A 27,782-nucleotide genomic window follows, 5' to 3' on the forward strand; every position below is an offset into this window, starting at 1 on the left:
GAATCCAAGAAACCACCAAGGAGCCGACACCGATGCAAACACACGAGGGTTTATTTACAAGCTCGAGCTCAGGTCCAAGTATACCCGACACAGCGGAACAGGGACTTGGACCCCGAAGTGGGTTACAGCTGGGTTTTTTTATAGGCTGGTCTAGGGATTTTCAGAAGGGATGGAGGAATTTCTCAAGTTCTGTTTACATTTTGATATGGGGCTTTCAAGGGCATTGAGCTCTGTTCTCATTCTAATATGGGACTTTCTATCACAGGTGTGGGCTCTGTTGTCTTTCGGATATGGGATTCTCTGCCGAGGGCAATTCTGAGCTCTGTTGTCTTTTTTTTTTTTTTTTTAATTTATTTTTTATTGGTGTTCAATTTACTAACATACAGAATAACCCCCAGTGCCGTCACCCATTCACTCCCACCCCCTGCCCTCCTCCCCTTCTACCACCCCCAGTTCGTTTCCCAGAGTTAGCAGTCTTTACGTTCTGTCTCGCTTTCTGATATTTCCCACACATTTCTTCTCCCTTCCCTTATATTCCCTTTCACTATTATTTATATTCCCCAAATGAATGAGAACATATAATGTTTGTCCTTCTCCGACTGACTTACTTCACTCAGCATAATACCCTCCAGATCACTTGCCATCAGGGAAATACAAATCAAAACCACAATGAGATACCACCTCACACCAGTGAGAATGGGGAAAATTAACAAGGCAGGAAACAACAAATGTTGGAGAGGATGCGGAGAAAAGGGAACCCTCTTACACTGTTGGTGGGAATGTGAACTGGTGCAGCCACTCTGGAAAACTGTGTGGAGGTTCCTCAAACAGTTAAAAATAGACCTGCCCTACGACCCAGCAATTGCACTGTTGGGGATTTACCCCAAAGATACAAATGCAATGAAACGCCAAGACACCTGCACCCCGATGTTTATAGCAGCAATGGCCACGATAGCCAAACTGTGGAAGGAGCCTCGGTGTCCAACGAAAGATGAATGGATAAAGAAGATGTGGTTTATGTATACAATGGAATATTACTCAGCTATTAGAAATGACAAATACCCACCATTTGCTTCTGTTGTCTTTCTGATATGGGATTACCTGCTGAGGACATCGAGGACATTCTGCAGTTTTTCCTATAAAGTTCAGCTTTTATTCACAGGGGCTTAAGATGGCTGTACTTGTGCTAATGCTAAACTTGAGGTGGAATGGCCTTGATTTTTCTCAGCCTCCACAATCCCTGGGTGGCTCAGCGGTTTATTTATTTATTTATTTTGGTTCAGCGGTTTAGAGCCTGCCTTCGGCCCAGGGTGTGATCCTGAAGTCACAGGATCGAGTCCTGCATCAGCGTCCCTGCATGGAGCCTGCTTCTCCCTCTGCCTGTGTTTGCCCCCACCCCCCTGTCTCTGTCTCTCATGAATAAGTAAATAAAATCTAAAATAAAAAATAAAAAAGTAAAAAGTCTTTGTGTTAGGACAAAATCTATTTTCATATAAACTGTCAATTAGCCTTTATTTTTTTTTCTGAAGCAAAAACAGGTTTATTCACTCCAGCAAGAAGCCTTCAACTATGTGAATATCTCACTTCTCCTTAGCCTCCTGTAGATTATTAACCCATTGAAGAACTTAAATCATTCTTCCTAAGGCTTGATTCCAGACCCACAGCCATTCTGACTTCTTTGGGCACATCTTGTTTTGTTCAAACCACTCTTTAAATACACACTTGGAACTGAAGACAGTACCAGTGGGTCAGACAAGAACAGAATATTATAGATTCTTCTTTAGGAAATCGCCACTAATTTCATTAATCCAATATATATTTTTCAAGAACTATATCACTCTAGTGATTCATATTAAATATCCCATAAATTTCCTGGATCTGCATTGAGCACTACTAAATATTATTTTTTTAAAAAAAGATTTTTTGGCAGCAATACCAGCAAAAGAATAGTTTACTTTCAAATTTTTCACCATCATCTCAATTATGATTATTGTTAAAGCCATGATACCAAAGTAAAATCAAATACTAGTTCTGTCATGTAGCATCTGTAAGAGGTACTCCACCACACTAACAGCCTCCCACTGTACTTGACTGAGAGCTTTCAAAGGTAGCCACAGGAGATGCTCAAGCTAGACAAAAAGTTTTCCTACATATCTTTTTTTTTTTTAAGATTTATTTATTCATGAAAGAGAGAGAGAGAGTGAGAGGCAGAGACACAGACAGAGGGAGAAGCAGGCTCTATGCAGGGAGCCTGATGTGGGACTCGATCCTGGGACTCCAGGATCACACCCTGGGCCGAAGGCAGGTGCTAAACTGCTGAACCACCCAGGGATCCCCTACATATCTTAATAGTACTGATCCGGAGCACCCTGGAACTCTACCTTAGGTAAAACACATGGTCTCAAAGTGAATTACAGATGCATTTTAAGGGATAGTTTGAACTCTGGTAAAATTAACAACAACAACAAAAAAAATTTTAAGAGAATTGGACTAGCCTGGACTAAAAGGAACAGAGAATATTTCAACATGAAAAGAGGTTTCTGGGCTCCCAACTTTCAGTGGCTAGGAAGCCGGCTGAAAATGTTACTCCGCTGCAAAAAAAAAGAAAAAAAAAAGAAAAAGAAAATGTTACTCCGCTGCAAACATTGCTTACAGAAAAAAAGGACTTCTCAGAGGGAGGAACCAAAACCAAAAGAAAGTAATAGATTTGGGAAAGACTTCCAGGTAGCAGCTGGCCCTACTCAAGGAACACCCATTGCCCCAATTAGGGACCCTGACAAATGGGCCTGACTGGATTTCAGACTTGATACAGACCAGCAACTGCTACTCCTCTCCCTTTCCTCCCCTATTTGAATAGAAATGTCTATTGGGGTTATATTGTACTTGTCTCAACATCTTATGCTGGGTGTATCTTTTAAGCTTGTAGATCTGCATCAAGAGAAACATAGCTCCTCCTAACAAGTGATAGACTCTAATCCTTCCCACTCTTTTTTTTTTTTTTTTTTTTTATTCATGAAAGACACACAGAGAGAGAGGCAGAGATACAGGCAGAGGGAGAAGCAGGCTCCATGCAGGGAGCCTGATGTGGGACTTGATCCCGGGACTCTAGGATCACGCCCTGGGCCAAAGGCAGGGGCTAAACCGCCGAGTCACCCAGGGATTCCCCTTCCCACTCCTTTTTGAGTTGGGTCTGGCTTTGTGTTTTGACTAAGAATGCAGCCAAAAAGAAATGACTCAAGAAGCCATTAACTTCCCCTCTAGACCTCTTGGAACACTACTGTGACTATGTAAAAAGCCCAAGTTATTCCTAGAAGAAAGCCCATGTGGAAGAGAGGCAATTGTTGCCACCCCATGACAGCCCCAGATAATTGCCAGATACTTGAGTTGAGGACATCTTAAACCATCCAGTCCAGTCAAGCTGCCAGAAAACTAAAGAGACAGAAGTGATTCCAGGCAATAGCATCCAAAAACAAACTACCCAACTTAGGCCAGATCAAATAACAGTATAGTGAGCAAATAATTGTTTTAAGCTACTAACTTTTGGGACTGTTTGTTACACAGCAATAGGGAACTGAGACTATGATAAATAAAATAACAATGCATCTTAATCTGATGAAATATAATCAGCAGCTCAATACATGCTTTTTTAAAAATATCAACTTGGGGAAAACAGAGTATAAACTTACACAGTTGACATGACCATAAAACACCAAAGACCACCAGTTACTACTACTATGTCCCAGACAAATGCTGAAGGAAAGTTTGCAATGTTAGACTATCACAGAAGAAATCCTCAAGATTCTTTCCTAGTGCTATCCAATCTCTAGGCACAAATGCTAAATGGATAAGGGAGGAGTGACATCAACTAACTAGATGAAAACAAAATAGATAATATCCTTGAATTATAGGTAATTTTTTAATGATGAGGTTTTCAATCTCTAACTCCAACTAAACTCTTAGGATACCACTGGTATTAATGTAATTTAAGTATCATAAATAAGAATGGTGAATTGTAGCCCATTTTTAGAGATTATTCTAAAAGAGTAGGATTTTTGAGGCCCAAAATAAAAGAATAGTTAGTTTATTAAGGAGGAAGCCTTTGTAGTGTCAAAGCACTAGAATTCAGACAAGCTGGGTCAGGTCTAGCAGGGTGACATAGGGCAAACCACTTGTTTGGCCGTGATTTCTCAACTTTGACCTGCCAAACACATACTACATGAACTTTTATTCAATGAGTAAGTCTTGGGGAAAAGAGCATAGGGAATGTAATCGATCATATTATAATAGTGTTGCATGGTGACAGATGATAGCTACACTTGCAATGAGCATAGTACAACACACAGACTTGTGGAATCCCTATGTTGTACACCTGAAACTAATGTTAACATTGTGTGTCGACTATACATCGATTAAAAAAAATGAACTTCACGAAATTAATAAGCTAAGAATATAGTTAACTGTAATTAAATGCAATTTCTTAAATTACTATTAATACTACTTATAATCTAATTAAAGCCACCATGCATTGAGTACTTATTACAAGCTAAGTATATGTTCATCTAATCCAATTAACAACCCTATAGAGAAGGTCCTATAATCCTATTTTACAGAATAGTAAACAGATGTATGGAGAAGCTAAGTAACATTCCAATATCTTACAGCTATTACTGACAAAGCCAGGATCAAATGCAGGGTTTTTTTTTTAAACTCTTGAGCAGAAACTTGTATGAGAACCTCAAGTCTAAAGTCTCAAAACAAAACAAGAATTTGGTGTCAGAAATGCAATCAACAAGCAAATAGAGCGTCATCAGCAACAGACCAGGAATAAGATTTAAATTCTAGTACCAATTCTGTACCAACACCTGGATATAAGATAATGAGCAAGTCAGCAATGAAAATTAAATAGTTTTTAATCAAGAAGAAATTAAGATATTTCACATTTGGCAATCATCCTATCTCTGGGCTTTTTTTCATTCATAGAATGGGATCTGAGGGGATCCCTGGGTGGCTCAGCGGTTTGGCGCCTGCCTTTGGCCTAGGGCGCGATCCTAGAGTCCTAAGATCGAGTCCCAGGATAGAGTCCCACGTCGGGTTCCCGGCATGGAGCCTGCTTCTCCTTCCTCCTGTGTCTCTGCCTCTCTATGTCTATCATAAATAAATAAATCTTTAAAAAAAAAAAAAAAAAAAAGAATGAGCTCTGAATAAATCCATTATAAGATTTTCCTTTCCAAAGCTATGAAAGTTTGATTCTATTTTTAAACACTACATAAAATGTTATTTCCAAAATGAATTTTCCAGTCCAATCAATAAACATATTAATATGCTACAGCATATCAAAAGGTATGAAGGTTTTCTTATCACTTACTAATTTTTCTCTCATTTGAATAAACTGCACTCATTCTGGCACTTATTCATACTCTTACCCTGACTTATAAGAGCCCTACTATATTACTAATTTCTGATGGTTTTATTTTATTTTTATTTTACTGTATTTCTGTCTACATGTGAAATTAGTAACCTTAAGGATATATATTTCTTCAATATCTACTGAATAAATGAGTAAGTGAACAGAACAGGGGCATAAAATAATTAATACACATTGACAATGTGGAAACTAATTTTTCCTCCCTAGCTGTAAAGCCACATTATAACAATTCGAGGGGATTCTCAAAAACATCTACATAATACTCTATTTTTCAGATCACTACATATTTTCAGTTACTCCAAGTTTCTTGATGCACAATAAAAACTATTCAAATTTCATAAACTCTTTCACTGAGCCTATCACAACCACTAGAATCAAGCAGGGGCTCAAAAAAATGAATCCAGCAAATAATTTTACAACAGCTAGTAAAATCAAGTAAGCCATTACAGTTCCATTATCTAAGAAGATCATTCTCAGAAATTATTTTCATGACAGTTCAAATGAAGATGCTGGCAAAAGCGCTCCTAATATAAAAGGGGGAAAAAATGCTGAAGAACTTAAAAAGTAATAGAATCAAATAATTTTTTATCATTTCCTTCATTCTGCCTATGCTATGAGATGGGGTGTGAAGCGCCCCTGGTTGAACCTGTGGAGGCATTACAAGGCAGGCATGTCCGGACATTGGCTCCTCACACCTTGCCCTAGGCATCTCCTCCGTTGGGCCATTCCTGAATTGTAGCCTTTATAATGAACTGATAATCTGGTCATTCTAAAATGGCAGAGTAGTTACGTGGATCCTGAGCTCACCTGGTCCTTGAACTCAGCCATGTAACAAATCATTCTTAACACCAAGAAACCATTCTGAGATTAGAACAAACTACACAAATAGAGAGAGATAAGAGGCCACATCATGGAAGGTAAAGATAGAGAGACATGATTTGGGGGAGAAGAGGATCATGGTTTCGCAGAGGGAAGGCAGCCAGGTCATGGAGAAAGGTGAGAGAGAGGAGAAAGACAGAGAGAGGAGCACACAGGGGATCACACAAGGAAGACATTTCCCCAAAGCCACTGACTGGGAAAACGAGAGGAACTGATTTTTGTGAGTTTTTACAACCACAGGGAATAAACACTAAAATTTTAGAGGTCCACAGCACGGCAGGTGTGGAGCCCAGCAGGTGTTGCAGTGCTCCTGCTGAAAGAAGGAAGGCAGATAGGCCAGGGCAGACAGTATAATCTGAGGATACCCTAGGAGACACAGGGAGAGATGATCCCCCCTCTTCTTGGAGTTCGTGTAAAAGAAGTGACATGCCTCTCTGGCCAACAGGCTGGCAGTTGTCTGCCAACAAGCTGGCAGGTGCCATTACTCTCCCCCTACCATAAACTAACTTCAATGAGCACAATGAGTGCCAACAGTGGCATAAACCACTTATATCAAGCTCTGCTCCCGTGCTGCTTTTTTCGGGCATATGTGCCTGTGAACCAACACAGTGGGCCTCTCCACCAGGGGCTAGCACAGCCTACCCCCAATCCCACTCCTCAAAACACATAACACACCACATCTACAGACCATAGAATTCTGCAAAGCTTCAGCTTGAGTGGAAGTAACATCAGGTCTCTCTTAACAGGCAGACCAGAGCACAACTAGTTAAAACTTGCCACATTCTGGCCAACATCCAAACACTCCCCACTGCAGGCAAGGAGATACTCTGCAGAGGACTGACCAGAAGGAAACAGCAGGCAAAACACAGCAGCAGAGTGCACACGGCATACACCAGACACTTCCCTGAAATGCCAGGTCCTGAACAGTATATGACCTCTTCTTTATAAAGCTGATACTCTCAGTAACAGGATATATAACAGGCTTTCCTAACACACAGAAGACAGAAACCTAGACAAAACGCCGAGACAGAGGAATTCATCCTGAAAAAAAACAAGAAAAGGTCACAGCCAGAGATCTAACAAAACAGACATAAGTAAAATGCTTAATCCAGAATTTTTTTAAAGATTTTATTTGAGAGAGAGAGAGAGCAAGCGAGCTCGGAGGGGGGGAGGGGAAGGGGGAAAACAGACCACACAGACACAAACACACACAAACACACATACACACACATGCTGAGCGCAGAGCCCAATATGAGGCTTGATCCAGGACTCCGAGATCACGACCTGAGCGAAAGTCAGACGCTTAAATGACTGAGCCACTGAGGAACCCCTTGATCCAGAATTTAAAGCAACAATCATAAGGATACTAGCTGGGCTTGAGAAAAGCATAGAAGACACCAGGGAGTCCCTTACTGCAGAGACAAAAGGCCTAAAAACTAGTCAGGCTTAACTAAAAAACACTATAACCAAGATACAAAACCAAGTGAGTGTAATGGATGGAAGGATGCAGAGGATGGAAGAAGCAGGAAAATGAATAAGTGATATATAATGTAAAATAATGAAGCTAAAAAGAAGGAAAGAAAAATATTGGATCACAAGTGCAGACTTAGGCAACTCAGTGACTCCATCAAGCACAGTAGCATTCATATCATAGGATTCCCAGAAAAAGAGAGGAAAAATGTGGCAGAAGGGCTTTTTTTAATTGAAATTCAATTAATTAGGGACACCTGGGTGGTTCAGTGGTTAAGCATCTGCCTTTGGCTCAGGGCAAGATCCCAGAGTCCTGGGATTGAGTCCCACATCTGGCTCCCCACAAGAAGCCTGCTTCTCCCTCTGCCTAGGTCTCTGCCTCTCTGTCTCTCATGAATAAATAAATAAAATCTTTAAAAAATAAATACGTAAATTCAATTAACATTTAATGTATTATTGGTTTCAGAGATAGAGGTCAGTGATTCAGCAGTCTTATATGATACCCAGTACTCACTACATCAGGTGTCCTCCTTAATGTCCATCACCCAGTTACCCCATCCCCAAACTCCCCTCCCCTCCAGCAACCCTCAGTTTGTTTTCCATGACTAAGAGTCGTTTATGGTTTATCTCTCTCTCTGATTTCATCTTATTTTTTTCCTCTCTTCACCTATGATCCTCTGTTCTCTTAAATTCCACATATGAGTAAGATCATATAATTGTCTTATTCTGATTGAGTTATTTTACTTAGCATGATACCCTCTAGTTCCATCCATGTCATTGCAAATGGAAGATTTTATTTTTTGATGGCTCAGTAGTATTCTATCATATATATGCATACATATATGTATATGTATGTATATCTATAGATAGATAGATAGATAGATAGATAGATAGATAGATATATACCCCACATCTTCTTTATCCATTCATGTGTCGATGGACACCTGGGCTCTTTCCATAGTTTGGCTATTCTGGACATTGCCACTATAAACATTGGGTTGCAGTTGCCCCTTTGGATCACTACATTTGTATCTTTGGGGTAAATACCCAGTAGTGCAATTGCTGGATCATAGGGTAGTTCTATTTTCAACTTTTTGAGGAATCTCCATACTGTTTTCCAGAGTGGCTGCACCAGCTTGCATTCCCACAACAGTGCAAGAGGGTTCCCCTTTCACTGCGTCCTCGCCAACATCTGTCCTTTCCTGACTTGTTAATTTTAGCCATTTTGACTGGTGGTTTTGATTTGTATTTTCCTGATGCCAAGTGATGTGGAACGTTTTTTCATGTGTCTATTGGCCATTTGTATGTCTTCTCTGGAGAAATATCTATTCATGTCTTCTGTCCATTTCTTGATTGGATTATTTGTTCTTTGGGTGTTGAATTTGATAAGTTCTTTACAGTTTTGGATACTAACCCTTTATCTGATAAGACATTTGCAAATATCTTCTTCCATCAGGCAGAAGGTTTGAAGAAATTATACCCGAAAATTTCCCTAATCGGGGAAAGGAAACAGGCATCCAAATTCAGGAGGTAGAGAGAACTCCCATCAAGATCAACATAAGCAGGTCAACACCACAACAAATGGGTTAAATTTGCAAAATACAGAAATAAAGAAAAAAAAATCCTAAAAGCAGCAAGAGAAAAGAAATCTCTAACTTGCAAGGGAAGACAGATTAAGGTTAGCAGCAGATCTCTCCACAGAAACTTGGCAGGCTAGAATAGAGTGGCATGATATATTTGACATGCTACATGGGAAAAATATGCAGCCAAAATACTCTATCCAGCAAGGCTGTCATTCAGAATAAGAGAGATAAAGTGTTACCCAGACAAACAAAAACTAAAGGAGTTTGTGACCACTAAACCAGTCCTGCGAGAAAAATTAAAAGGGACTCTTTGAGTGGGAGACAAAGACCAAAAACAACAGACTAGAAAGGAACAGAGAAAATCTCCAGAAACAACTTAACAGGAAACACAATGGTACTAAATTAATATCAATAATCACTCTGAATGTAAATGGACTAAATGGTCCAAAAGACATAGAGTATCAGAATGGATAAAAAACAAGGCCCAATTATATGCTGTCCACAAGAGACTCATTTTAGACCTAAAGACACCTGCACATTGAAACTGAGTTGAGGGAGAAACATTTATCATGCTAATGATGTCAAAAGAAAGCTGGAGTAGCCATCCTTCTATCACACAAACTAGGTTTTAAACCAAAGACTGTAACAAGAGATGAAGAAGGGAACAATATCATAATAAAGGGGTCTATCCAACAAGATCTAATAATTATAAATATTTATACCCATAATTTGAGAACACTCAAATACATAAAACAATGAACAAATATGAAGGAACTCATTGATAATAGAATAATAACGGGATTTTTTTTAACATCCCACTTACCCAATGAACAGATAATCTAAGCAGAAAACCAATGGCATTGAATGATACACTGGACCAGATGATCCTAATAGATATATTCGGAACACTTCATCCTAAAGCAGTATACAGATTCAAAATACACATGGGACATCTTCCGGAAGAGATCACACACTGGGTCACAAATCAGGCTTCAACAAGTACAGAAAGAATGAGATCATACCATGCATATTTTCCAACCACAATGCTATGAAATTTGAAGCCAACCGCAAGAAAAAAAAATTGGAAAGCACCAATAAATGGAAGTTAAAGAACATCCTACTAAAGAATGAATGGGTTAGCCAGGAAATTGAAGAAAAAAAAAAAATACATGTCAACAAATGAAAATGAAACCATGATAGTCCAAAACCTTTGAGATGCAGCAAAAGCAGTCATAAGAGGGAATTATATAGCGACACAGGTCTAGCTCAAGAAGCAAGAAAAATCTCAAATATATAGCATAATACCCCTACAAGAGCTAGAAAAAGAACAATAGATGAAGCCTAAAGCCAGCAGCAGAAGGGAAATAAAGATTAGAGCAGAAATAAATGATATAGAAACAAACAAACAGATCAATGTAACCAGGAGCTGATTCATAGAAAGAATTAATAAAAGTGATAAACCCCTAGGCAGACTTATCAAAAAGAAAAAACGACCCAAATAAATAAAATCTCAATGGGGTGCCTGGGTGGCTCAGTCAGTTAAGCATCCAACTCTTAATTTCGGCTCAGTTCATGATCTCAGGGTCATGGAATCAAGCCCTGTGTCCATACTCAGAGTAGAGTCTACTTGAGATTCTCTCTCTCCTTCTCCCTCTGCATCTCCCCCTGCTTGTGCTCCCAATCTCTTTCTCTAAAATAAATAAAATCTTAAAAAATATAAAACCACAAATGAGAGAGGTCACAAACACCACCATAGAAATAAAACAATTACAAGAAAATATTATGAAAAATCATATGCCAACAACTTGGGTGAACTAGAAGAAATGGATAAATTCCTAGAAGCATATAAATTGAGCCAGGAAGAAATACGAAAATTAAACAGACCGATAACCAGCAAAAAAAAAAAAATTTGAATCAGGGCAGCCTGGGTGGCACAGCAGCTTAGCACCATCTTCAGCCCAGGGCCAGATCCTGGAGACCCAGGATCGAGTCCCACATCAGGCTCCCTGCATGGAGCCTGCTCCTCCCTCTACCTGTGTCTATGTCTCTGTGTCTCTGCCTCTCTCTCGAGATCTCCCTCTCTCTCTCTCTCTGTGTGTGTCTCTCATGAATAAATGAGTAAAATCTTTTTAAAAAATTGAATCAGTAATCAAAATCTCCCAAAAACAAAAGTCCAGGACCAGAGAGCTTCCCAGGGGAATTCTACCAAATATTTTTTTTAATGTTTTGTTTTGTTTTTTTAATTTTTTATTTATTGATGATAGTCACAGAGAGAGAGAGAGAGAGAGAGAGAGAGAGAGGCAGAGACACAGTCAGAGGGAGAAGCAGGCTCCATGCACCGGGAGCCCGACGTGGGATTCGATCCCGGGTCTCCAGGATCGCGCCCTGGGCCAAAGGCAGGTGCCAAACCGCTGCGCCACCCAGGGATCCCCCAAATATTTAAAGAAGAGTTGATACCTATTCTTCTCAAATTCTTCCCAGTAATACAAATGGAAAGAAAACTTCCAAACTCATTCTACAAGGCCAGGACTACCTTGATTCTAAAACCAGACAACAACCCCACTTGTTAAATAAAAATTATTAAAATAATTATTCGCCAATATCATTGATGAACATGAATGCAAAAATTCTCAACAAATTGAATCCAACAATTTATCATTTATCACAATCAAGTGGGATTTATTCCTGGGCTGCAAGGGTGGTTTGATATTTGCAAATCAATCAATGTGATACATTGCAATAATAAAAGAAAGAGTAATAACTATATGATTCTGTCAATAGATTCAGAAAAAATATTTGACAAAATATAGCATCCTTTCCTAGTAAAAACTCTCCACAAAGTAGGGATAGATGGAATATGCCTCATCATCATAAAGGCCACACACAAAAGACCCACAGCAAAATACCATGCTCAGTGGGGAAAGACAGCTTTTCCGCTATGGTCAGGAACAAGACAAGGATATCCGCTCTTACCACTATTATTTAACATAGTACTGGAAGTCCTAGCCTCAGCAATCAGACAAAAAGAAAGAAAATGCATCCAAATCAGCAAGGAAAAAGTCAAATTTTCACTATTAACAAAAGACATGACATTCTATGTAGAAAACCCAAAGGATGCTACCAAAAAGATTGCTATAAGTGAAACACAAATTCAGAAAAGTTGCAAGAGACAAAATCAACTTACAGAAATCTGTGGCATTTCTACACACCAATAATGAAGCAGCAAAAAGAGAAACCAAGGAATCAGTCCCATGTACAACTACACCAAAAACCCTAAAATGACTAAGAATAAATCTAACCAAAGTGATAAGAGGTCTGTACTCCAAAAACTATGGAGTACTTCTGAAGGAAATTGAAGACACAAAAAATGGAAAAACATCCCAAACTTATAGATTGGAAGAACTACTTTTAAAATGCCTATGCTACCCAGAGCAATCTACACATTTAATGCAATCCCTATTAAAATACCACCAGCATTTTCCACAGAGCTAAAACAAATAAACCCAAAATTCGTATGGAACCACAAATGACCCCTAATAGCCAAAGCAATCTTAAAAAAGAAAAGCAAAACTGAAAGTCATCAGAATTCTGGACTCCGAGTTATAGAACAAAGCTGTAGTGATCAAGACACTACAGCATTGCCAGAAAAATAGACACATAGATGAATGGAACAGAATAGAAAACTGGACCTACAACTATATGATCAACTAATTGACAAAGCACGAAACAAGATCCAGTGGAACACAATCTCTTCAACAAATGATGTTGGGAAAACTGGACAGCTACAAGCCAAATAATGAATCTGGACCACTTTCTTACACCATACACAAAAATAAATTCCAAATGGATGAAAGACCTAAATGTGAGACATGAACCATCAAAATCCTAGGAGAACACATGCAGCAATCTCTTTGACAACTTCTTATCAGATACATCTCTAGAGGCAAGAGAAACAAAAGCAAAAATGAACTATTAGGACTTACCAAGATAAAAAGCTTCTGTACCAGGGAAGAAGTTCATCCACATAAAAAGCTTCTGTACAGCAAAGTAAACAGTCAACAAAACTAAAAGGCAACCTTCAGAATGGGAGAAGATATTTGCAAATGACATACCTTATATAAAGAGTTAGTGTCCAAAATCTATAAAGAACTCATAAAACACCCAAAAAAACAAATAATCCAGTCAAGAAACGGGAAGAAGACATGAATAGACATTTCTCCAAAGAACACATCCAGATGACTGACAGATACATGAAAAGATGCTCGACATCACTCATCATCAGAGTAATACAAATCAAAATTACAATAAGGGATTGATTACCTCACACCAGGCAGAATGGCTAAAATTAAACAACACAAGAAACAACAAATGTTGGAGAGGATATGGAGAAAGTGGAACGCTCTTGCACTGCTGGTGGGAATGCAAACTGGTGCAGCCAACTGTGGAAAACGGTATGGGGCTTCCTCAATAAGTTGAAAATAGGGACGCTTGAGTGGCTCAGCGGTTGAATGTCTGCCTTCAGCTCAGGGCGTGATCCTGGGATCCAGGATCCGGTCCTGCATCAGTCTCCCTGCAGGGAGCCTGTTTCTCCCTCTATGTCTCTGCTTTTCTCTGTGTGTCTCTCAAGAATAAATAAATAAATCTTAAAAAAAAAAAAAAAGTTAAAAATAGAACTACCCTATAACCAAGCAATTACACTACTATTTATATAAAGGATCCAAAAATATTGATTGCAAGGAACATATGCATGCCAATGTTTATATCAGCATTTTCAACAACAGCCAAGAGAAAGGAAGTGCCCAAATGTTCACTGACTGATTAATGGATAAAGAAGATGGGGTGCATATATACAATGGAATATTACTCAGCCATCAAAAAAATGAGATCTTGCCATTTGCAACAACATAGATGGAGCTAGAATGTATTATGCTAAGCAAAACAAGTCAGTCAGAGAAATACAAATACTATATGATTTCACTCATATGTGGAATTGAAGAAATGAAACATTACCATGGGGGGAAAAAAGAGACAGGCAAACCACAAAACAGAATCTTAACTACAGAGAATAAACTGAGGGTTGCTGGAGGGTAGGTGGGCAAGGGGATGGGTTAAATGGCAGATGGGTATTAAGGAGGACACTTGGGGTGTTGTACTTAAGTAATGAATCACAAAATTGTACTAATGAAACTAATTTGACACTCTATGTTAGCTGGAATTTAAATAAACTTTAAAAAGTCAAATAGGTTTGTTGTTGCTGCTTTTGTTTTTTTAGAGAGTGAGAGAGAGGAGAGCTGGAGGGACAAGGGAAGAGGGGAAGAGAAAATCTTAAGCAGGCTCCACACTGAGTGTGAGCCTGACGTGGGGCTCAATCCCACCACTCTGAGATCATGACCTGAGTGGAAGTCAAGACTCAGACGCTTAAGTGACTGAGTCACCTAAGTGCCCTAAAAATCAAATAGCTTTTAACCAAGAAGATATTAGGATGGTTGCCAAATGTGAAATAACATGTTTTGAAAATATGAAATTTTTCAATACTGAAAATTAAAACATCTGAAAAAAAAGATGATCACAAGTTATCAAAAAGATAAATCCAAGAACTTCTGTATGTAAGTAGAGAGGACCAGAAATGCTATTTCAAAAATCACACATAAAAGGAAACTGAAAAAAGAATAGCAATAGATATAAAGCTTCACTTTAGGAAGCAAGGCAGGTGGACACAAATGGAAAGATAAAGGGTCACACATGCAGTGCTGTGACAGTCACCAAAAACAGAGTAAGGCCATAAACAGGAACATGTGTACAGCCAAATGTTCTTTAGGCCTAAATTATCCATCCCTTGAAACATTTTGTGGACTTGAATAATCATCGCTCTCTGGGTACATCCACTTATAAGCAACAAAAAAGTTTTATAATTTTATGCCACAATGATTGAGTATTTAAAACTACTTCTGGGGGGATCCCTGGGTGGCGCAGCGGTTTAGTGCCTGCCTTTGGCCCAGGGCGTGATCCTGGAGACCCGGGATCGAATCCCACATCGGGCTCCCGGTGCATGGAGCCTGCTTCGCCCTCTGCCTGTGTCTCTGCCTCTCTCTCTCTCTCTCTCTCTCTCTCTCTCTGTGACTATCATAAATAAATTTAAAAAAAAAATAAAAAAAAAAAAAAAAAAAAACTACTTCTGGGGACACGTGGGTGGCTCAGTGGTTGAGAGTCTGCCTTTGGTTCAGGGCGTGATCCCCGGATCTGTGATGGAGTCCCACATCGGGCTGCCTGCATGGAGCCTGCTTCTCCTCTGCCTGTGTCTCTGCTTCTCTCTCTGTGTCTCTCATGAATAAATTTAAAAATCTTAAAAAATAAATAATAAAACAAAACTACTTCTGGAGGGGCTCCTTGGTGACTCAGATGGTTAGGTGTTCAAGTCTTGATTTTGGTTCAGGTCACGATGTCAGCGTAGTGGGAATGAACCTCACAACAGGCTCTACTGAGTTTGAAGCCTGCTTAAGATTCTCCATCTCCCTCCCCACTCGTACATGCTCCATCTCTTTCTAAAAATGAGTAAGTCTTTAATTAAAACTACTTTTGGGAAAAAATTCAAAAAATAAAACCAGTTTTGGGTTTAGAATTACTACAACCACCATACATATGGCAGAAAAATCAAACTGTCATGGCAACATCAGATGTCACAAAAGAGCAGTCTAGGTTAAGAAGAAAACAACGTCTTGCCTTAACAAGAGAATCGGCTATGTAAAATGAGCCACAAAATGGAATGACCAACTAGAAAACAGGCCAATTGTCATACGCTGAATAAATGACACCAATGAATTACCTGAATTAGGAAAAGCTAACAGGTTCATACTGTCATGCCTTCAAAATATTTTAAAAGTAATACCTATTTGGCAAGTCATGAAATGTGTGTTCAGAATGTCTGTATGATTTAAGAATAATCTGATTTTCCACAACATGGAATGATGGAATACCAACTACTAAGTGCATGCGGGAGTGAGGAAGGCATGCTCCTTAACGTGCAATCATACGGCCTCTAAAAGCCTGTAAGTTCCGGGCTGGTTACAGAGTTTTCTTAAAGGACACTAGTTAGCAAAGAAATAGCAGACTGAGTCCCTTCTACATTCCCACACAGGGTATCAAGTTGTCGAAAACCAGGATCATTTAATTATAATAATCCTTAACGAAATTAAAAGGCCAATAATAAAAAAAAAAAAAAAAAGGATATTTTCCCCTTCTAGGATCTTTTTTTTTTTTTTTTTTTTTTTTTTTTTTTTTTTTTTTAAGTAATTTCTACGCCCAACATGGGGCTTGACCTCACAACAGCGAGATCAGGAGTAGCACGCTCCACGGATGGACTGAGCCAACCAGGGGCCACCCCCTGCCCGGATTCTTAATAAGAGACAAAACCAGGAGTAATGAGATGTAAACTCAGAGGTGACACGTGTGTAACCACAAGATAAAGTTAAGTCTTTCATTTTGCGTGACTACACATGAAAGCTACTATTGCACGTATCCAGGAAAAAATTAATACACTTCACCCAACAGTTGGCAACAAATCACACGTGGAAGCGGCTGAGCTCACCAAGACGCCTGCACCGTCACTCTTCCCGGAGACGCTGCGCGCTGGTGGCAGCACAGGTCACGCGCGCCTTCACCTGCCTCGCCGCCCCCCGCCCCCGCCGCCGCCGCCGCCGGCCCCCACCAAGCGGGTGACAGGCGCCCACGGAGGAGGACAGCTCTGCGGGAACCGCCGCGGGCGCGGGCGCGGGCGCCCCCCCGCCGGTCACCGTCCTCGGAGCCCTCCGGTGGGAAGGCGGCCGTCCACGTGCACCTTTGTGTCCAGGTGTGTTTATATTTGACTTCTGCCTGGCTACCGGGCCCCTCACGCCTCGGCCAGGCGGGCGAGGGGGGAGAGCAGCGCCGCTGGTGGCATGTGGGCGCAACACAAGTTTAAAAAATAAAAACATAACCTTTTTTTTTTTTTTTTTTTTTTTTTTTAACTGCAGGGTAGTGGGTGCCCCGGCCGGCCTGCCGTCACCTCACGCACGCCCGGCCGCCGCCGCCCCTGCCCGTCGGGGGACGGCTCCGCCTGCCCGGGCGCCGCTCGCCTCGCCGCCGAGACTCGGGCGAGGGCACGACCCGGCCGGGCGGGAAGGGGGCGCGGGCGCGGCGGGGGAGCGAGCGCAGGGCCCCGGCCGCCGCCCCCGAGCCGGGCGGCGCGAGGCCCGGGCGCGACCCGAGGCGGCTGCGGCGGCCCCGGCCCGGCCCGGGCGGCTGAGGGGCGCCGCGGAACTTGCCGTTCTCCCGGACAACGACGCGTCGCGGCCGCGGGGCCCGCGGGGCCCGCACGCTCACCTTGAAGGGGTTGTTGAGATCCGGGTCCGCAAACGGGTTACTGTCGAAATCCGACATCGCGCTCGCGCTCGGCGTCAGCCACCGGACCCAGGCGCAGACCGGGAGACGAGGCGAGGCCGCCGCCCCCCTGCGCGCTCACGTCGCCGCCGCCGCCGCCGCCGCCGCCGAGCAGATCCGGGTGCAGCTCTCGGGGCCACCCAGCCGGCCGCGCCACTGAGCATGCCCGGTGCCACGGGCTCCCGGCCGGCGGCGCCGCTCCCGTCCGCGGTCGCGCTCTTCCGGGCCGGGATCCACGTTCCGGGCTTTGGCTTCGACCGCAGGGACCAGGGGCGGAGGGAGCCGGGAGCGGCGGGCCGGGCTGAGCCCCCGCGTGCGGCTGGACTCCATCCCACCGCCAGCCGCTGCACGCTGGCTCCCTGAGGTCCAACGTGACGGGGGGGGCACCTGTGAGCGGGGAGGACGCGCGCGGACCCCGCCTCCCAGGCCCGGCAGGCGGCCCGACGCGCAGGCTGCGCACCTGGGCAGGGGGCGGCGACTCAGCCGCGCTCCGGGCCCCGACCTCGCCGCCGAGCGCGGCGCACGCGCCCCACGCGCCCCACCCGCCCCACCTGCCCCCGCAGCCCCTCGTCTTCCGGTCCCGGGACGCGCGGCTGCTGACAAATCACGGAGGCCGGCCTCGCGGTACCGACCCGGGCCGGCTCCGCCGAGCTTCGGGAGCGAGCGGACGGCCCGCCGGGGGTCCGGCCCTGCTCCCATTCTCCGGAACCTGCAAAATGGCTACTTCTCGGCAAATGAATGGGGCTGGGTGAGGGTGACACGAATCCAGAAGTTAAGGCCCTAAGTTACTGTTGGTGGCTAGTGGATGACAAAAGGATGCTTCTTTTTTTAACTTTAAGACATTTGGGTGCAAAATACACACCCCTGATTTTTTTTCCTAACGGTCCCCAACACCAGGGATGAGGTCACTGGAAAATGGGTACGCGTAAAGAATTTTGTACCAGCTGTTGTCCTGCTCCTGCACTTAACCGGAGGGCACCTCTATCCCCACTTTAATCTGTCTGCTCTAACCGGAAAGCACTTAGTAGAGGAAGCGCTGGAGAGCCAGAATTATTCTCACCTGGTAGGTGCCTAAGAATCGTAAAAACTAGAATTAGTCTGCTTCGCCTGAGGGGGTGGGGGATCCTTGCACAATGCAAAGTCACCGGCAGTGATGCTCCTTGCCCCCTGTGAAAGCACTAGCTCTAGGGTTGATGGACACACACCCCCCCCCAAAAAAAAAAAGCAATGCATTAACTATAATCTCTCTTTGGCAGGATCCAAGTTGAAATATAGGACAAAGAAGCTGCTTCTAGGCAGCTGACTAGGAGGGTCAAGGAATAAGTGATGACAGAAATGATGATGGCACAGCCTCAAGATTCTAGACGTGGAGAAGAGCTAACTATGTACTCACCACCCTATCCTCCGCTGCTGCCTGGTGCCTGGTTCATTACGTTCATGCTCAAAATATGTGTTGGGTTCAAATCCCACTTCTGATACTGGTACTACTCACTTCCTATCTTTGAATCTCTAAAGGGTTATTTACGAATTATGTAAGATATAGAAAAGTGTCCTGCGTGTACTCGGTGCCTAACAAATATGGGTTGAATGTCTGAAAATGGCAAGGGGGCCCAGCGCATTGTTGTTAGATACTTTTGTCCTCATCTCTCCTGAGCTTGACCTTGCCCACCTGATCTGCTTCTCCAGCCACTTTGGCCCTCCATCCCTCCACCTGTCCTCCAAATGACTCATATAATCAGAAGCTATTTATTATGCATCTACTATGTTCCAAGACAATGAGTACTAGCTTAGCCTGCATTGCAGGATGGAAATTTCCAATACACTGTGTTTACAGCTAATGATATTAGCGCCTAAAGTCTTACTGACTTTACTGTTACAGAATCCTTTGGAATACTTGTTAATGATGCAGACGCTCACCTCTGTACATCTCCTTTTTTTTTTTTAAGATTTTATTTATTCATGAGAGACAATGAGAGAGAGACAGAGACACAGGCAGAGGGAGAAGCAGGCTCCATGAAAGGAGCCTGATGTGGGACTTGATCCCGGATCTCGGGATCATGCCCTGATCCGAAGGCAGACGTTCAACCGCTGAGCCACCCAGGTGTCCCTCCTATCTTTTAAATTCTGCTTAAAAGAATCTAAAGTAGGGGCCCTGGATCTGCATTTTTAATTTTTTAAATGTCTTTATATACAAATACATTACATAAGTCCATACATGGATTCACAGCATATACTAATGTTCTCACTTTTTATCTCTTTATTCTTTGCTTTCCTTTCTCTCTTCCTCTACTTTAACAACCTAGTATTATCCTTTCAAAATGCTCATAACACTGTACATCTACGTGCACATAATATACGATCATGCACAAATACATAATAAATAAATACATAATACATGTTCATGTAGACATATTACATATACAGAGTTTTGGCATTGACTTGAAAATAGATATAATACATATTGTCCTGCAACTTGTTTTTCTTGTTCAATGATACTACTGGCAGTTTCTTAGTGAAATGTGTGTTAGCAAAGAGACCGTATAAGCTTTCTGACCCAATATACCACATAAAAATTACCACTTTTTAAAGTTTTTGTGTATATTTATGTAATTTCTGCCTGCAATGTAGGGCTTGAACTTACACATGCTCTTCTGACTAAGCCAACCAGGGGTCCCAATATTTTCACCTTTTATGTGTACCTAACTATAGAGGTGAAAAGAGTCGGGAAGCATGGCCTGTGTCTAATTTATTCTCTTTTAACAGTTGCGAGATCAGCATATTTATTTTTTTCCTTTTTTTAATTTCATTTATTTTTTATTGGTGTTCAATTTGCCAACATATAAAATAATACCCAGTGCTCATCCCATCAAGTGCCCCCCTCAGTGCCCCGTCACCCAGTCACCCCCACCCCCCACCCAACTCCCTTTCTACCACCCATTGTTCCTTTCCCAGAGTTAGGAGTCTCTCATGTTCTGTCTCCATTTCTAATATTTCCCACTCAATTTTACTCCTTTCCCCTTTATTCCCTTTCACTATTTTTTATATTCCCCAAATGAATGAGACCATATAATGTTTGTCCTTCTCTGATTGACTTATTTCACTCAGCATAATACCCTCCAGTTCCATTCACGTCAAAGGGAATGGTGGGTATTTTTCATTTCTGATGGCTGAGGAATATTCCATTGTATACATAGACCACATCTACTTTATCCAATCATCTTTCAATGAACACCGAGGCTCCTTCCACAGTTTGGCTATTGTGGACATTGCTGCTAGAAACATCGGGCAGGTGTCCCCCCATTTCACTACATCTGTATCTTTGGGGTAAATCCCCAGCAGTGCAATTGCTGGGTCGTAGGACAGTTCTATTTTTAACTCTTTGAGGAACCTCCACACAGTTTTCCAGAGTGGCTGCACCAGTTCACATTCCCACCAACAGTGCAAGAGGGTTCCCCTTTCTCCACATCCTCTCTAACATTTGTTGTTTCCTGCCTTGTTAATTTTCCCCATTCTCACTGGTGTGAGGTGGGATCTCATTGTGGTTTTGATTTGTGTTTCCCTGATGGCCAGTGATGCAGAGCATTTTCTCATGTGCTTGTTGGCCATGTCTATGTCTTCCTCTGTGAGATTTCTGTTCATGTCTTCTGCCCATGTCATGATTGGATTGTTTGTTTCTTTGCTGTTGAGTTTAATAAGTTCTTTATAGATCTTGGATACTAGTCCTTTATCTGATAGATCATTTGCAAGTATCTTCTCCCATTCTGTAGGTTGTCTTTTAGGTTTGTTGACTGTTTCTTTTGCTGTGCAGAAGCTTTTGATCTTGATGAAGTCTCAATAATTCATTTTTGCTTTTGTTTCCCTTGCCTTCCTAGATGTATCTTGCAAGAAGTTGCTGTGGCCAAGGTCAAAAAGGGTGTTGCCTGTCTTCTCCTCTAGGATTTTGATGGATTCTTGTCTCACATTTAGAACTTTCATCCATTTTGAGTTTATCTTTGTGTGTGGTGTAAGAGAATGGTCTAGTTTCATTCTTCTGCATGTGGCGGTCCAATTTTCCCAGCACCATTTATTGAAGAGACTGACCTTTTTCCAGTAGATAGTCTTTCCTGCTTTGTCGAATATTAGTTGACCATAGAGTTGAGGGTCCATTTCTGGTTTCTCTATTCTGTTCCATGGATCTATGTGTCTGTTTTTGTGCCAGTACCACACTGTCTTGATGACCACAGCTTTGTAGTACAACCTGAAATCTGGCATTGTGATGCCCCCAGCTATGGTTTTCTTTATTAATATTCCCCTGGCTATTCGGGGTCTTTTCTGGTTCCACACAAATCTTAAGATGATTTGTTCCAACTCTCTGAAGAAAGTCCATGGTATTTTGATAGGGATTGCATTAAATGTGTAAATAGCCCTGGGTAAGCATTGACATTTTCACAATATTAACTCTTCCAATCCATGAGCATGGAATATTTTTCCATCTCTTTGTGTCTTCCTCTATTTCTTCCAGAAGTTTTCTGTAGTTTTTAGGGTATAGATCCTTTATCTCTTTGGTTAGGTTTATTCCTAGGTATCTTATGCTCTTGGGTGCAATTGTAAATGGGATTGACTTCTTAATTTCTCTTTCTTCAGTCTCATTGTTAGTGTATACAAATGCCACTGACTTCTGGGCATTGATTTTGTATCCTGCCACACTGCCAAATTGCTGTCTGAGTTCTAGCCATCCTGGGGTGGAATCTTTTGGGTTTTTTAGGTACAGTATCATGTCATCGGTGAAGAGGGGGAGTTTGACTTCTTTGCCAATTGGAATGCCTTTTATTTCTTTTTGTTGTGTGATTGCTGAGGCTAGGACTTCTAGTATTATGTTGAATAGCAGTGGTGAGAGTGGACATCCCTGTTATGTTCCTGATCTTAGGGGAGAGGCTCTCACTGTTTCCCCATTGAGAATGATATTGGCTGTAGGCTTTTCGTAGATGGCTTTTAAGATACTGAGGAATGTTCCCTCTATCCCTACACTCTGAAGAGTTTTGATCAGGAATGGATGCTGTATTTTGTCAAATGCTTTCTCTGCATCTATTGAGAGGATCATATGGTTCTTGTTTTTTCTCTTGTTGATATGATCAATCACATTGATTGCTTTACGAGTGTTGAACCAGCTTTGCATCCTGGGGATAAATCCCACTTGGTCATGGTGAATAATCTTCTTAATGTACTGTTGGATCCTGTTGGTTAGTATCTTGTTGAGAATTTTTGCATCTGTGTCCATCAGGGATATTGGTCTATAATTCTCCTTTTTGGTGGGGTCTTTGTCTGGTTTTGGAATTAAGGTGTTACTGGCCTCATAGAACGAGTTTGGAAGTACCCCATCTCTTTCTATCTTTCCAAACAGCTTTAGTAGAATAGGTATGGTTTCTTCTTTAAACGTTTGATAGACTTCCCCAGGGAAACCATCTGGCCCTGGACTTTTGTGTCTTGGGAGATTTTTGATGACTGCTTCAATGTCCTCCCTGGTTATCGTCCTGTTCAAGTTTTCTATTTCTTCCTGTTCCAGTTTTGGTAGTTTGTGGTTTTCCAGAAATGCGTCCATTTCTTCTAGATTGCCTAATTTATTGGTGTATAGCTGCTCATAATATGTTTTTTAAATCGTTTGTATTTTCTTGGTATTGGTAGTGATCTCTCCTTTCTCATTCATGATTTTATTAAGTCTTTTCTCTCTTCTTTTTAATAAGGCTGGCTAATGGTTTATCTATCTTATTAATTCTTTCAAAGAACCAACTCCTGGTTTTGTTGATCTGTTCCGAAGACAGTTCTTCTGGTCTCTATTTCATTGAGTTCTGCTCGAATCTTTATTAATTCTCTTCTTCTGGAGATCAGCATATTTAAAGGACTCCAAGTGATTCTGATAGAAGTGATATGCTGACAACATTTCGAGAACACTGGTAGAAGGTTGTTCACACATAAGGTCCATGGGTGAGCTTACTGATTAGCTTTCATGAAATCTAGACTCCTAGGACATGAGAAATGAAAGGAAGTTAGCTGTTTCATTACAGAAGAAGAAACTGACTTTGGACAGGTTAAATAATTTGCTTCAGGTTAAGTGGCAAAGGGAGTGAATAGAGGAACTAGGAACAGAATTCCATTCTCTTGACTCACATTTCAGACATTAAATTGAGAGATTTGGTTAGTAATATTTCATAAAAGAAAAAAATGCTATGTGGAAGATAGAAAGTCAACATATGGGAATGTTTGGATGCCATTTGTTGGGTGCTATTTTCCAGGGGCTGCCTCCTAAATTTGATAGAACAAAGAATGAAGAATCAAAACTAGTTCCTAAATGCAGCTCTGCCATAAACCAGTTGTGTGACTTTTATCAAATCAATTGCACTCTCTGATCTGAATTTTCACACTAGTCATTCAATAAGTATTTATGGAGCATCTACTAACTGATAAACAGTGTTTTGGATGTTGAAGGTAAAGCAGTGAATGAGATAAAAATGTAGAGACTGTTCTCAAGAAACTTCCTAAAAGGCGTAGAACATAACTAAATGATATTTTGGGTCCTTTGGACAGCTCTAACATTTTATTAACCCGTGACCATGTCTCTTCCCCCTCACTCTGGTTTCCCTGCCTTACGGTATGCCTCACAGTATTATCATGCTTCTTCTCCGTAAGTCTAACAAAGTAAATTTGAGAATCTTTTGGGCAGTGGTTGTAGGCTGAAGTCCATGTTTTCAACATTGGCTAACATGTAGCCAGTAAACGTTGAGAAAATGTCAAGATAGAAATTTACATTTCTTACCTCAAAAAGTTCATTGGACTAGGGGTTCACTAATGGGTTAAGGTAGAAATTCATCATCTGTCACAGTGGACCCTGTCTCAAGCTTTGCTGCTGCTGCTACTAATCCCCACAACACCCCAACAGAAGTATATGTGGCCTTCTGTTTTGCCAGTGGCTCCATTTCCAGGACGTAGGAGACAAAAGCACTGTGGTTTGGCCAAATAAAGGTCCCCCAAAGATGTCTACACTCTAGCCCCTGAAGCCTCAGAATATGTCATCTTACGTGGCAAAAAGGGACTTTGCAGGTATGACTAAAATTGAGATGGAGAGAGTATCCTGGATTTTCCAGAGGGACCAAGTGGGATCAAGGAGTCCTTAAAAGTGGAAGGGAAGGGCAGAAGGCTTGCTGGTTTCGAAGATGAAGGAAAGGGAACATGAGCCACGGCCTATGTGTGCCTCTAGAAGTGGAACAGCCTTCAGCTAACAGCCAGCAAGAAAATGGAAACATCAGTCTTAAAATCGTGAGGAACAGAATTCTGCCAACAACCTAAATGAGCAAGGAAATAATTCTCCCCTGTCTCTAAAAAGGAGCCACGGCCCAGCTCAGACTGTGATTATACCTCAATGAGACCCCTAGTAGACTCCCACCACCGCTCCCCAGCCAGCTCACCACCTAAGCTAACCCTAGCCTAACCAAATGTCACAGAATTACCTCTTCCCATATTATATGCTGTTGAAGAAGCTGCATGGTCTGAGTATCCTTTAGACAATGACATCATAGTGGCATTCTTCTATGATTCACTAGATGAAAGTATTCTATAGCAGTGGAATACAATAAACATCACAAACGTGTATTTTGAGTCTCCACTCAGCCACAACTATATACATGTATACATAGTCGTGGCTACCAAGAATGTCCTTCCTCTACTCGATTTCACTTAACAAAAGTCCAATCGATCCTTCATGGCAAATTTCCAATAATATGTCCTGAATAAATCCTTACTGGCTATCCCTAATCCAAAGATGTCTTTTCTGTCCCACAGTATCCAAAACAATTCAGTGTCTTTATTATAGAATTCATAATATACCATCTCCTATGAGAATAAAATTATTAGCACATGTTCAGCATATATGGTGGCTCTCGATACTTGGAGCGAATGAATGTATGTATCTCTCCATGATGTGAGCTTCTGAACTCGGAGAAATTTCCTGTTTATATTACTCACAGAGCCTTGCGCAAGATCCTGCTCAAAGAAGGTAAGTATTCAAGAAATGATTGTTTATTGTTAACATTTTTAGATTATAAAAAAGAATCCCGCATAACATCCTTGCTCAGAATAAGCCCAAATATAAGGTTAAGAACAACCATTTTAGTAGTCAATATAAACAGATTTGTGCAAGTACAATGATAAAATCTTCTGGATTGAAACTCTGAATTCCAAACAGTGACATCATAGAAACCTTGTAAATGGTACAGGCCAATGAGATGCAAGAACTACCTCTAGGGATGCCTAGGTGGCTCAGTTGGTTAAGCATTAGGGGACAGCCTGCTTCTCCCTCTCCCTCTGCCCCTTCCTGCCTCACATTCTCCTTCTCTCATTCTCATTCTCTCTCCTCTCTCTCTAAAATAAATTAATAAATAAAATCTTAAAAAAAAAAACTAACTGTAGAGTTCATTTTATTGGCTAGAATGGTCTGCATAAGAACATTATGATTGGGATGCCTGGGTGGCTCAGCAGTTGAGCGTCTGCCATTGGTTCAGGGCATGGTCCCGGAGTCCCGGGATTGAGTCCCGCATCAGGCTCCCTGCATGGAGCCTGTTCCTCCTCCTCCTCCCTGTGTCTCTGTGTCTCTCATGAATAAATCTTTAAAAAAAAATTATGGTGAAATTACCCTCATTTTGCAAGACAAAAAGACATTATTATACATACATATGTTATATACATACACACATAACTATACCTAAATATTGAGGCATTTATCAGTGATTATATTTAAAATATTATAAAAAAGGAAAATAAGGTAAAATAGTGTCATAGTAAAATATATAAATTATATAGTACATTATATAGTACATAATACACACTGTATTATATATGACAGAGTATATAGCAAATTATACTTACAGTAATTATACAGTAATAGTAAAATATATAATATATAGTAATATGTAATATATATATATATAGTAATAGATATAGTAGTAGTAAAACAAGTATTACAGTCCTGTAACTAGTTTGGACACTACATGTGAGAAGCAGGAGGAGGACTACTGTTATTTTTATCTAGATACGTTTTCAGAAAATTAATTTTGACTTTTTTCATGAACCATAAATTGTATAATCATACTTGATATTACCTAATGTCTGTGTAGTTTCATAAAAGTCTTCAAAGAAAGACAATTTACAATTCTTTTTTTTTTTTTTAATTTTTTTTTTTTTTTTTTTTTATGATAGTCACAGAGAGAGAGAGAGAGAGAGAGAGAGACTCTCTCAGAGAGAGGGGCAGAGACATAGGCAGAGGGAGAAGCAGGCTCCATGCACCGGGAGCCCGACGTGGGATTCGATCCCAGGTCTCCAGGATCGCGCCCTGGGCCAAAGGCAGGCGCCAAACCGCTGCGCCACCCAGGGATCCCACAATTTACAATTCTTAAACTGCAAATTAGGCGTAAATCTTCAGGGAACTCTTATAAGAGAGGAAATAATCACAGCAAGCTAACCCATTTTCTAATCTCCCAAAAGAAATACCCCCAAATCTGACTAGTGGGTTTTTACAGAAAGAAAGTTTAATTTTCTCCCTCTCTAATGCTGAGGATTTGAAAAAGAAATCAGTTTTATTTAAAATAGCTAAAAAGGGAAAAGAGAGTAAAGATAGTTAAAATTTCTTGCATGTCTGACATGTGTCAGCCCCTGAAATGCTTCAGGCTCAACATACACTTTCTCCTTACAGTGTACCTTTGGGAAGCAAACATTATTATCTTCATTTCACAAATGAGAAAATGAGAACTCAGTTGAAGTGAACCTAACAGTTATTTTAGGAATTATGTGAAATGGAGGTCTCATATCCGGAGTTTCGTATTGTTTGTCCTTGCATTCTACATTAGGCTTTATTGTATTGCACAAGAAGAGAATTCTATGTTGGGTTGTTTTGTTTTGTTTTGTCTTGTTTTGGTGTTTTTGTTTCTTTGTTTTTGTTTTTTTTTAAAGAGAAAAGTGGCATCATCTTCTTGGTTCGTTAAGGA

At 41.2% G+C, this 27,782-nt stretch overlaps 1 protein-coding gene and 1 long non-coding RNA gene across 8 annotated transcripts in view; one reads left to right on the plus strand and one right to left on the minus strand.

Annotated features, from left to right (window-relative positions):
• SCAMP1 (secretory carrier membrane protein 1) overlaps nucleotides 1–17,888 on the minus strand; it is a 121,893-nt gene extending 104,005 nt beyond the window's left edge. The window contains exon 1 of one of the 3 annotated variants that reach the window (XM_038532486.1): nucleotides 17,716–17,888. In XM_038532486.1, the coding sequence (XP_038388414.1) occupies nucleotides 17,716–17,772 (57 nt within the window). In that variant the 5' untranslated portion in view covers nucleotides 17,773–17,888. The remainder of the gene's footprint in view (nucleotides 1–17,715) is intronic. The other 2 variants (XM_038532485.1, XM_038532484.1) reach the window with 2 other exon arrangements.
• Nucleotides 17,889–18,331: 443 nt separating this feature from the next.
• The window catches only part of LOC106558577, a 42,854-nt gene continuing 33,403 nt past the window's right edge, over nucleotides 18,332–27,782 (plus strand). For 3 of the 5 annotated variants that reach the window (XR_005356832.1, XR_005356837.1, XR_005356835.1), the window contains exons 1-3: nucleotides 18,332–18,835; nucleotides 19,029–19,253; nucleotides 24,714–25,798. This is a non-coding gene — a long non-coding RNA (uncharacterized LOC106558577). The remainder of the gene's footprint in view (nucleotides 18,836–19,028; nucleotides 19,254–24,713; nucleotides 25,799–27,782) is intronic. The other 2 variants (XR_005356836.1, XR_005356834.1) reach the window with 2 other exon arrangements.

The sequence above is a fragment of the Canis lupus genome, chromosome 3 (assembly GCF_011100685.1).
Source record: "Canis lupus familiaris isolate Mischka breed German Shepherd chromosome 3, alternate assembly UU_Cfam_GSD_1.0, whole genome shotgun sequence".
Taxonomy (NCBI): Eukaryota; Metazoa; Chordata; class Mammalia; order Carnivora; family Canidae; genus Canis; species Canis lupus.